A 12,044-nucleotide genomic window follows, 5' to 3' on the forward strand; every position below is an offset into this window, starting at 1 on the left:
TTAAATATATAGGGGGTAATTTACATTTTAGCAATTTTTGTAAAGCCCAGTTAAAAAAAACTCTTAGACTTGACTGATTTCAAAAGTAGTCAATGATTGATAAAATGTATGTGCTGATGTCACCTCTGACCACATGTAGGGAAAAGCTGTAGCCATTGCTTTCCTCCTCGCACTTGCACTGCCAGACACTTGAGCAATAGTATAAAACAGGCGCTAGCGATTCAGCCGCCCGTCATACATCTCTCCCGACTCTCATTTTCACTGCCTTCAATGGAAATGGAGAACGGGAGAAATGTATAACAAGGAGCTGAATCAATATCACTCAAAATCAAACTAACCCCTATACAGGCTGAAATTCCCAGTATTTACAATGAGTCACACAGTTGGTACCTTCTAGAACTGGACCACTGGAGTTGGCGGGGTCAGGAGGAGGAGTTGGCGGGGTCAGGAGGAGGAGTTGGCGGGGTCAGGAGGAGGAGTTGGCGGGGTCAGGAGGAGGAGTTGGCGGGGTCAGGAGGAGGAGTTGGCGGGGTCAGGAGGAGGAGTTGGTGGGGTCAGGAGGAGGGCACCTGATTTGCACAAGGCTGACGGGTGCTCATGCCAGCATCTTGGTTACCCGCCTGCCCCAGAAAGCCACAAAATGCAGCGTTGCTGGCCGAACCAGGGGTGTTGTCCCTCCCTCCCTCCCTCCCTCCCACCCCCGGGAAACCTGAGATTGTGTCCCCTCACCAAGGGCACTGCTATAAGTAATTTTCTTAAAAATCTGACCCAGGCCTGGACCCTGAATGTGGGCCCCATTTCTGTCATCCATGAGGCCGGTGTGCCTCTTTCCCTGGGCATGTCAGCCAACAATCCACAAGGTGGCATGCTCCAGCCCGGGGCTATGAGAAATTTGGTCTTGGGAGTCCTTAGCCTGACTCCTCCTCATCCTCGGCCTTGTATGGTTCACATGAAGCCAGGATTCAATGGTTCCTGTGGAGCTTGCAGCCATTCTGGCAAACATTCAGCAAAGTTATTGCAGGAGTCCACCAAAATAGCTGAGGAATTTCAGTCCCATAGTTTAATTTATTCCCTGATTTTTGTCTATGTTTTATCCCTCCTCTCACGGTCCCAGCCACAAGGATGCGCAGACGACCTGTTACCAAGGCTCTGTCAATGCCACTCAGCTGCCAGGAGGAGTGACACACCATCCTTGATTAATGCTGCATGAGTTGCCCTTCCTGCCTACAAGAAAGTAGATCACCTCCGCTCATAAAGGTACGACTAACCACAATCGCTTATTATAAACCTGACACTTAGCACGTTGTGACATGCTGCATTGATACTCCAAACTACCCATGTCCCAATGTAATGTTTCTTACATAGGAATACATAGGATATACGGCACAGAAACAGGCCATTCGGCCCAACCAGTCCATGCCGGCGTTTATGCTCCACTTGAGCCTCCTCCCGTCTTTCCTCATCTAAATCTGTCAGCATAACCCTCTATTCCCTTCTCCCTCATATGCTTGTCTAGCCTCCCCTTAAATGCATCTATACTGTTTGCTTCAGCCACTCCCTGTGGTAGCGAGTTCCACATTCTCACCACTCTCTGGGTAAAGAAGTTTCTTCTGAATTCCCTATTGGATTTCTTGGTGACTATTGATGGCCTCTAGTTATGCTGTTCCCCACAAGTGGAAACATTCTCTCTGTATCCACTCTATCAAAATGTTTTATAATTTTAAAGACCTCTATTAGGTCACCCCTCAGCCTTCTCTTTTCAAAAGAAAAGAGACCCAGCCTGTTCATCATTTGTACTCCTAGATCCTTTTGTTCCTTATTCTTATTCTGCCTACGGGGATCTTGCAGCTTTCCTATTTGTTTAGCACATGCTTACGTATGATAGCGTTTGGTTTTGGGAGGGCATGCCTCAAAGGGACTAAAGTTTATCTATTTCTACCCAGCAAAAACCCACTGTTCTAGGGGCAGGGTCATGAGCAGATGGATTCACTGTACATGATCCAAATGAGAAAACAGCAACTTCTGGAAATCTGAAATGAAACAGGAAATGCTGTAATTATTCAGCAGGTCAGTCAGAATCTGTAAAGGGAAAAGATGAGTTATGATGTTTTCAGGTGTGTCCAGCAACAATTATATTTCCAGTATTTTTGTTATTTTGATTTCACTGTACAGTACCTGATTCATCAGATCCCATGAGTCGTAGTCATCAGGCAAACACTGTCTGCGGAAGGATGGTCTAAAGTCCACTTTTACCAGTTCCCAGTCTGAGCGGAAGCTGATGTGACCAAAGATCCTGGAAACAGAAATGGCATCCAAAGATTTCAAAACAGTTTACAAAAGAATATCTGTAGAAAGTGGGGGACTCTTTGGGCTTGATTTTAACTCAGCCGTCAGGCAGGCTTTGAGGCGTATGGGGGGTTAAAATCGCAAAACCTGGGGGTCGGAACCCCCCCCCCCCCCCGACCTGGTTCCCGACACCTAGCCATTTTAACCCAGGCATGTCTGATGGTCCCGAATCAGTCCCGCCTGCAACAGGCGGGACTGGTCTTTAGGGCCCTTAAACAGCACTTATTGGCCTTTATAATCCCATTTTAACAGGCCCTTGCCTGTTTAACCCTTTTCCCACATAAAACATGCCTGGTGGGGATCACGCCTGTGAAACCTGGCGTGAACACTATTGGCTTGCTGACTATCAGCTGCAGGTCAACCATTAAAGAGAAGATTTGATCAGTCATCATTTGCAGGTGGCAGGACTTTGTTGTTTCAGGCCTGGGGCAACTTTTACCAGGCTTAACCACACCTGTGGAAGGTTGGAGCCTCACACACTTCTCCAGTGTGACCTCCTGCGAAACCCCTCTCGCCAGCCTCACTCAGCGCTTCCTCAACTGAGGCATCTACCAGAAGCATGGGAGGCCTTTTTTTCCTTCCCTTCTTGGCATCAGAGGACCTCCAGCCCCATTCGCGAAATGACACGCGCCACAACTGCAGAAGTTGCGATCAGAATTTTTATGCAAAACAAACAACTGATGGCATTTTTACAGAATACACATTTCACCCAAGTGATGACCCTTGTGACTATTTGTGCTTTATTTTCCTCTTATGCGTGCTCCTACGTAGTGGTTCCCCTGTGGCTTCAGCAGATGTGGAGGCCCCTTGCTCGCTTTCCTGCTGCTCCTGTCTCGACACCTTTGGTGGGCGTCCTCTGGGGTGGCGAGCCTGTGAGGGCTCGTCAGCAGTCTGCTGCTCCTGCGGCTGTGCAGGGGTTGAGATGTCTATCTCAGTTAGGTGTGGACTCCGGCGGGGCCCTGACCGAGGGCTCTGCAGTGGCATGGAAGTGTGAGCGCTTGGAGAGGAGCCCCCACTTCCTTGAGGTCTGCCACCAACCTCCCTCTCATGGGTCAGCTCCCCCTCAGCGCCTGCAAGTGGCTTGAGAGCACCTTGCTGCACATCAGGGGGGTCATGGGGACCTGTATCTGCAATGGCAGTTCTACTCAGAAGGACTTCCATGAAGGTCTGGTTTCTCTGTTCAATAGATGCCCATCGCTCCTCAAGAGATGTCATTCTATTCTGAACACTCACCATGTTTTCCATACCCTGGCGACTAACTTCCTCCATGGCCGTAGCCCTCCTCTCCTCTACCGTAGCCAGCCTTACCACGGAGGCAGCAATCATTTCCACGTAGGTAGCCATCCTTTCCGTGTTGATGCGTTCATGCACCAATGACTCCACAAAGGCTCTGCTCATGTTCGCTATGGACTCCTCCATTCGCTCCACACTCGCAGCGACCCTGGAGACAAAACCTGCCAGAGACTCCTGTATCCGTACATGGAGTTCCATCACCTCTGATCTTACGGATGGACCCAGAGGCAGAGGGTCGACATGCAGCTGAGCCGAGCTGGCAGAGTCCTGCGCCCTCCGACGAGGACTCTCCACTGCTGTCCCTGGCTCCACCATCTGCTGATGCTCACTTGTGAGCTGTGATACACCAGGTGACAACTCTACTCTATATCCCGAAGGTCCAACCGAGGTGTGAGTGTCTGCGCTGGTGCTGGGTGCGCTTATTTCTGCTGACGCTGTGCCCTCAGAGGTTGCAGATTCTTCTGAGGAGTCTGGCATCTGAGGCTCTTTCTCCTGCACACTGGGGGCGGGGGCTCTCGATGGTCATGTGGGGAGTCAAGGAAAAAGTTAGAGATGTGATGCCAAGGTTACATGCACATTGCATTTTGCAGATGATCATAAGTCCATCTGATGTAGCTTCAGAATCATTATCAGCGACTCATGCAATGCCAATGAGAGAGATGGAAAACTATTCTGTCACCAGCTTGCGGGGATGCACCTGTCTCTCCTTCCCCAACTTCCGCATCTATGTCAGCCCCAACAATCTCCAGGACGCCTTCCTCCAAGGGGGTGAGCTGTGCTAATGAGGGCGGCCCTCCTCCTGTCCTGGCTCGCTCTCTCTTGTTGTGAGCTCTCTTTTCCTGCAATGAGGGAGACAAGTGGAGGTTGAGTGAGAATGAAGGAGTGAGTGCACAGATTGCATAGCATAGATGCTTAGAAGGAGACAAAGATGGAGTGAGGTTGCAAGACCAAGTGCCCTCCCTGTGTGTTGTCAGTTGTGCTCAAAGCATCAGAGTGAGAGGGAGTGTGAGGGCTGCATGGTGGAATAGTTATGTGATTGTGAGCATAGAGAGAGAGAGAATGGGTAAGGGTGCATGGATGTGAGTGTCTAGTGGGGTGTGGAGGAAGAGATTGCAAAAGCTGAGTGCTGGTGAGGAAAGGCAATGGGAATCAGATTGAGGGTGATGGAAACTTCATACAGTACTTACTTTTCCAGTGCGATGAAGGTCATGGAATCTTTTCCTGCACTGCATCCAGGTGCGCCATGTGAGCCCCAAGGAGTTGACTTCACCAGCCACCTGTAGCCACACAGCCTTGGTCTGACTGGGTGGCCTCTTCCTCCCTGAAGGGAACAGGACCTTCCTGTGGGCCCTAGCACCATCCAGCAATGCCTGGAGTGAAGCCTCATCAAATTTGGGGGCAGCTCTTGCCCTCCCACTGGCCGTTGTTCCTGCAGGCTCCTGTGCCATCTTAATGGTGAAGTTTGGAAGCCTGCAGAAGAAGCAAGGCTTGCTGTGGACCTTAAAAGCAGCAGCAATGATGACATCATATTCTGCGACTTTCTGACTGGAAATACTCAATTGCCAAGGCTTCCCACACGTTGGAAATCAATTGGCCAATTGAGTTAAAATTGCATCAATCTCACAGACCCATTTAGATTCATGTGGGAAACACCAAATTCAGGGAACCCGACAATTCCCCGCACCCGAGTTAAAATTGACCCCTTAGTCTTTCTGTAAGCCTGGTTTAAAAAGTGAGTGATTGGGCATCCAGCAATCCATATTTTCACACTACTGTGTTATGCTTAGAAACAAAAATAAAAGCCTTTTGTTTACCAACACAACAGTTAGAACATTGTGTGACAGACTCTCAAAGAAAAACTATGCAAATTCAAAAAGCTGGTTAAGACATACAATGGTGTTGCAAACTGTAGTAACCTGGGAGGTTATGAGTAACCTGATCCACCAGGTGGTGCTGTGGCAATTGCTCTCCTGAGTTAAGTCTGATCTGCACTGTGGTACTCTTTGTTTTTGCTGCCTCATGGCAGAAGCTTTTATGTGCAAGAGTTGATTAAACCATGTTAAGGAGTTAACCTGTGTCTGTCTCCATCTATGGGCACTTCAAGATACCACATATGGCGACGAGAATAAAGGACGGAAAAGTTTTGGAGTATTCGGAAGAGGTGCTCGGGTTGGTTAGCAAACTAGTCGGAAAAGCACGAGGCTAGGCCGCGGGAGTCGAAACGGAGTTTGATTTTTTGGCTGAAGTGACCGGACTCCAAGGATGGCAGGAACGGTAGGCTCCGTGGCACCTTTTGACAGCAAGTCGCAGTCTTGGGAGGAGTATTGTGAAATACTGGGCCATTTCTTTATGGCAAACGAGGTGGACAGTGCTGAAAAGAAAAGGGCCATTTTACTGAGTTGTGTGGGAGCGCAAACCTATGCACGGATGAGGAATCTGCTGAGCCCGGAGCGGCCAGGAGAAAAATCTTTTGACGAGTTGGTGAGTCTACTAAAGAATCATTTCAATCTGAAACCTAGTGAAATAGTACAGAGATGGAAATTCAATTCGAGGATTAGGAGGCCAGAAGAAAGCGTTACTGAGTATGTGGAGGAGCTTCGGAGGCTCGCACAGGACTGTAATTTTGGAAATACGCTCACAGTCATGTTAAGGGACAGACTAGTATGCGGAGTTAATGACGACAGTATACAGCAAAGGTTGCTGTCAGAAGAAGGGTTAACGTTTGAGACGGTACTTAAAAAAGCACAAGCCATGGAGACGGCTAACAAGGACATTAAGGACTTAAACAGTATGAGCAAGGAGAAATGGAGTAAACCAGTGGGAGGAGCTGTTTTCAAGATGGAAGCTGGCGCGAAAAGTCCACCAGTCAGGGTTGGGGATTGCTACTGATGTGGCGGGACGAGCCATTATGCAAAGGACTGCAGGTTTGCAAAGGCAAAGTGCCACAATTGTGGGAAAATAGGGCACTTAAAGAAAGTCTGTAAAAGGGCAGTGAGTGAGAGAAGCAGTGCTAAAGGGGCAAAGCATGCAAAAGGGGGGAGGGAGAAGTACACAAAGCGGGCAAATTACATACAAGAGGAGGAAGAGTCTAGTGAGTCGGTTTTCACTGTATACAGTATAAACACTTCAAGGCCCAATGTACCCCCTCTCACTCAGTATTTGATAGTGAACGGAGGTCAAGTAAAGTTTGAGATTGACACCGGATGTAGTGTAACCATAATGTCGCAGACTGAGTACGCCAAGCTATGGGGGGAAGCAAAAGTACCAGAGCTAGGTACATGCCCCATTAGTCTCAAAACCTACACAGGACAGAAGGTGGACATTTTGGGGGCGGCCGAAGTACAAGTGGAACACAAAGGAGTCACCAAAGAGCTTACGGTGGTAGTGGTAGCAGGGTCAGGGCCAAACCTGTTAGGGCGAGGGTGGATCAGTGAGTTGAGTGTGTACTGGCAGGCAATGAATAAAATGGAGGACAGTACAGAGGCACTGCAAGAAGTGCTGATGAAGCATGAGTTAGTGTTCAAGGACAAACTGGGCACCTTAAGGGGAGCCACAGCCAAGATTCATGTAGCCAGTGATGCCACGCCTCGTTTCTTTAAACCAAGGTCGGTACCTTTTGCAATGAAAGCCAAGGTTGAGGCGGAACTAGATCGCCTGCTAAGGGACAAAGTAATAGAACCAGTGAAATTTTCAGACTGGGCGGCACCAATAGTCCCGGTATTGAAGCCCGACGGTAACGTAAGGGTGTGTGGTGACTATAAGTTAACAGTGAACAGAGTATCATCACTGGAACAGTACCCCATTCCGAGAATGGAGGACATGTTAACATCGCTCGCTGGGGGAGAAAGATTCAGCAAACTGGACATGAGTCATGCGTATCAGCAGATATTGCTAGATGAAGAATCAAAAAAGTTTGTCACGGTGAACACGCACAAGGGGCTGTTCACGTATGCCAGGTTACCATTTGGTGTCAGTTCTAGCCCAGCAATATTCCAACGGACTATGGAGGGCATTCTGCAGGGCATTCCAAAGGTGGCCGTGTACTTAGATGATATTCTGCTAACAGGAAGTGACGATCAGGATCACTTAAAAACACTGGGCAAAGTGCTACAGCGGCTGGAAGAGGCGGGGCTACGCCTGAAACGGAGTAAGTGTAGTTTCATGGAGAAGGAAGTTACATTCCTGGGACATCGGGTGGATGCCACAGGCCTCCATCCATTACCAGGGAAAGTGCGGGCAGTGCAGGATGCACCTGCACCCACCTCAGTGACTGAACTGAAAGCCTATCTAGGGCTCCTGAATTATTATAACCGGTTTCTTCCAAACTTATCGATGCTGCTGGCACCCCTGCACAAACTGCTGAGAAAGGAGGAGCCATGGCGTTGGGAGCCAGAGCAAGCGAAAGCGTTTCAGCAGTCAAAGGAGCTACTTCAGTCCAGCAGGGTGTTGGTGCATTACGACGAGAAGAAGGAGCTGATAATGTCCTGCGACGCATCACCCTATGGAGTGGGGGCAGTGTTGGCCCACCGCATGCCAGATGGAGCAGAAAGGCCCATCGGGTTTGTTTCACGCACGCTCACAGCTGCGGAAAAGAACTATTCACAGCTTGATAAAGAGGGGTTGGCCATTATATTTGGAGTAAAGAAATTCCATAAGTACATATATGGGAGGAAGTTGGTAATCAGTACTGACCACAAGCCTCTTATTAGCTTACTGAATGAGATGAAAGCGGTGCCTCAAATGGCATCACAGAGAATAATGAGATGGGCAGTAATACTAAGAGCCTATGAATATGTGATCACGTACAGAGCTGGCAAGGAAAACGGGAACGCGGATGCTCTCAGCCGCCTGCCCCTCTCAAAATCTCCTCGCAGTACTTCCCCTGAGGAGCACGTCCTGATGCTGGATCAGGAGATCAGTCCCCTGATGACTTCAGCGCAAATCCAGGGCTGGACAGCCAAGGACCCCGTTCTGTCAAGGGTCCGTGAGTATGTGTTGAAAGGCTGGCCAGATCACCGTGAGGGACCGGAGTTCGCGCCGTACAGACAGAGACAGCACGAGCTCAGTGTCCAAGATGGATGTGTGCTATGGGGAGCACGCATCATAGTCCCAGAGCGGGGACGCTCTACTTTGATGGAACAGTTGCATCAATCGCACCCAGGAATGACTAGAATGAAAGGACTGGCTAGGAGCTACCTGTGGTGGCCTAACTTGGATGCTGAAATTGAGTCAAAGGTAAAGTCATGCACTATATGTCAGGAACAGAGGAAAGCACCTGCCGGGGCACCACTCCATCCCTGGGAGTGGCCCAGCAAACCCTGGAGGAGAATTCACATAGACTATGCGGGACCTTTTATGGGCAAAATGTTTTTGGTGCTGGTTGATGCTCACTCAAAGTGGATCGACGTTTATCCAGTGAGTTCGGCAACGACTGATGCCACACTGAATTGTCTCAAGAACAGCTTCAGCACGCATGGTATTCCAGAAATGATTGTATCCAACAATGCACAGTGTTTTGTTAGTGAAGGGAGCAAAGAATTCATGGTAAGGAAGGGAATCACACATGTCACCTCGGCTCCATATCACCCAGCCTCAAATGGGTTAGCCGAGCGAGCCGTGCAGACTTTTAAGGAGCTCATGAGGAAGAGCTCAGGTGACACCCTGGAGACCAAGCTCAATAGAGCCTTGTTTAGTTATCGTATAACACCCCAAGCTACCACGGGGCTTTCTCCGGCTGAGTTGATGATGGGGAGAAAGTTGCGGTGCACGTTAGACCTGATACACCCAGATCTCAAAAGCAAGGTTGAGACAAAACAAACAAACCAAAAAGCGTACCATGACAAACATACTAGAGCTCGCCATTTCGCCATAGGGGACTCTGTGTACACCCGGAACTTCAGTTATGGACCTAAATGGATACCAGGACTAATCCAGGACATTACAGGACCTGTGTCGTACTCCATGTTACTAGGGGATGGTCGAGGGGTTTGTCGGCATGTGGATCAGCTTTTCAGCCGGCAGCAGGGGGAACTGCCTCAGATGGAACAAAGGGCAGTAGACGAGGCTGTTCCAGGACCCAGCACGGCTTATAAGGTGCCAGTGGACACTGGTACTGCCAGGCCACAGTGGGACAGAGTAAAACCAACATCAGAGACTACTCCAATCTCAAGTGCGAATGAATCTGAGAATCCACCACAAGTGGAATTAAGACGTTCACAAAGGATTCGCAAGCAACCAGAAAGACTTATACAAACCTGTTAAATTAGTCAGGGGTTAACCATGGTTAGAGCATACTGGTTAATTAAAACGTAGTACCTAGTAAGGGTTATTGTTTAAGAATTGCATACGGCAATCTTAAGGGGGGAGGAGTGTAGTAACCTGGGAGGTTATGAGTAACCTGATCCACCAGGTGGTGCTGTGGCAATTGCTCTCCTGAGTTAAGTCTGATCTGTACTGTGGTACTCTTTGTTTTTGCTGCCTCATGGCAGAAGCTTTTATGTGCAAGAGTTGATTAAACCATGTTAAGGAGTTAACCTGTGTCTGTCTCCATCTATGGCCACTTCAAGATACCACATAAACTGCCTTTTATTTCAAACCAATCTCTACAATCTGGTTTTAACACTGAAATGTTTTCAGTTGCATCACACTTGCAATCTCTTCCACCCTGAAGTGTGTGGGGAGGGGGCGGATAAGGGAAACATCTGTCTATTTTCAAGCCATGGAAAAGGCTGCAGAGCAACAACGGGCTGAGTTTTGCCAGCGCTCAGAGTGCTGGTTTGGAGGTGGGTCCGCTGTCAAAATCGAAATGATTGACAGCAGGTTGTGACCCCACTGGGAACCCGCCTCCATGTAAGTTTCCAAAGTGTCGGGTCTGCAATTTCAGAACAGACCCGACACCAAGCGGCGGGAGAGGCATTTAAGATACTTAACTGCTTGTTTACTACTATTTTGCCAGCCTTTTTCTATTTTACCACATTTTTAACAGGGTTCACGTCATTCGAAGATCACGTCAGGTAAGTAGGTTGGGTTCTCTATGTCTCCCCATTGCTGTGGATAGCTGACGGCTGCAAAAGTGGTATGAAAGCTACCATTTCACAGCTGGTCACTTTCCAATTTCAGAAACTTGAGCCTTCAGGACTTGGAAGAAACTTTTGAGTTGTATGAAGTTTGGAAGTATTTGGAGTAAACTCTCTATCCGCTTTCACCTCCTTGTCGCAAGTTCTCTTACCATTGACAGACTGATTCTGTCATCTCATCTTCAGCTGCCATCTATTCCAGCAACATCAGTGCCCTTGAAAAAATCTCACCCTGGTCCTCTGAATCCCTCCATGATCAGCCCCAACACCAGGCACACCAACATCACCAGCAACACCACCAACCTTCTCCGCAATCACCTGATGCTGCACAGGACACAGGGCATCAGCACCCACCAACAATGCTGCCTGGGAGGCCGGCGCTGGCATCACCATGGCCAGATTTACTTCACTTGATGCTGTACACCCTGGCTGCCACATGATGCGCCAGGTTAACACCACCCCACACCAGCACCATAAACCATCCCTACAATGTCCAAGCCATTCCTTTCACACTCATCACCATTGCGGGGGTACCGTTATGTCTCACCAGTCACTGCAACTCACTAAGATACTTCCAAAGGTGAGCACAGATTTGTACAATAAGGCAAAGTGTTGAAAATAAAGATTTAAATGTTTGACAACACATTAACAGAAAATTTACATGAACATTGCATAAAGCAAGTATCTACCCTTTTGTGTTGTTAGTTGGTATGATTGCACTAGGATGAGGGTGAGTGTGAGGGGTGGCTAGTGAGATGGGGAAGTGATAATGTTGATAGAGAGGGATGGGTGGAGATGCAAAGTAAGTTGGTGTGAGTAAGGATGTGCAGCAGTAGGGTAGGGAAGGTAGAGTGATGGGGATGTGATGAGCAGCACAGCAGGATGAGGTTGAGTGTGGCTTGGCAGTAACGTTTCGTGATCTACTGAGATCATTGAAGCGTTTGTGCCACTGCAGCCTGGTCCTCCTGATGACATTGCTACTTTTGCCCTCCTGTGCAATGTGCAACCAGGCTGCATTGGTGTCCTGGGGAGGACTCTTCTGCACTTGGAAGGGAAGAGAATCTCCCTGCGTGCTGTGACTCCCTCCATAAGCATTTGGCGGGAGTCATGGGTGAGCCTGGGTGCAGCCATGCACCTCTGTGCAGTGCTTGTCAGTGTTTGCAGCACCTCAATGCTGCAGAACACTGACAGCTCAACTGTTAAAATGAATGCAGCCATGGTCCCTTTAAGGAAACCGGCTGATGTGTCATCAAATGATGTCATCAGACCCGCTTCCTTTTAATTGGCCAGGAACCTCGCAGGGCAGGAGGTTTAGAGGACCCTCACAAC

At 48.9% G+C, this 12,044-nt stretch overlaps 1 protein-coding gene across 1 annotated transcript in view; it reads right to left on the minus strand.

Moving 5' to 3' along the window:
- The window catches only part of sorcs2 (sortilin-related VPS10 domain containing receptor 2), an 879,651-nt gene that overhangs the window by 88,188 nt on the left and 779,419 nt on the right, over positions 1–12,044 (minus strand). The window contains exon 14 of the mRNA XM_085964704.1: positions 2,176–2,317. Coding sequence (XP_085820830.1) covers positions 2,176–2,317 — 142 coding nt within the window. The remainder of the gene's footprint in view (positions 1–2,175; positions 2,318–12,044) is intronic.

This window comes from Somniosus microcephalus, chromosome 2 (genome assembly GCF_052327205.1).
Source record: "Somniosus microcephalus isolate GS21.2 chromosome 2, FLI_Smic_1.0, whole genome shotgun sequence".
In the NCBI taxonomy this organism is placed as follows: Eukaryota; Metazoa; Chordata; class Chondrichthyes; order Squaliformes; family Somniosidae; genus Somniosus; species Somniosus microcephalus.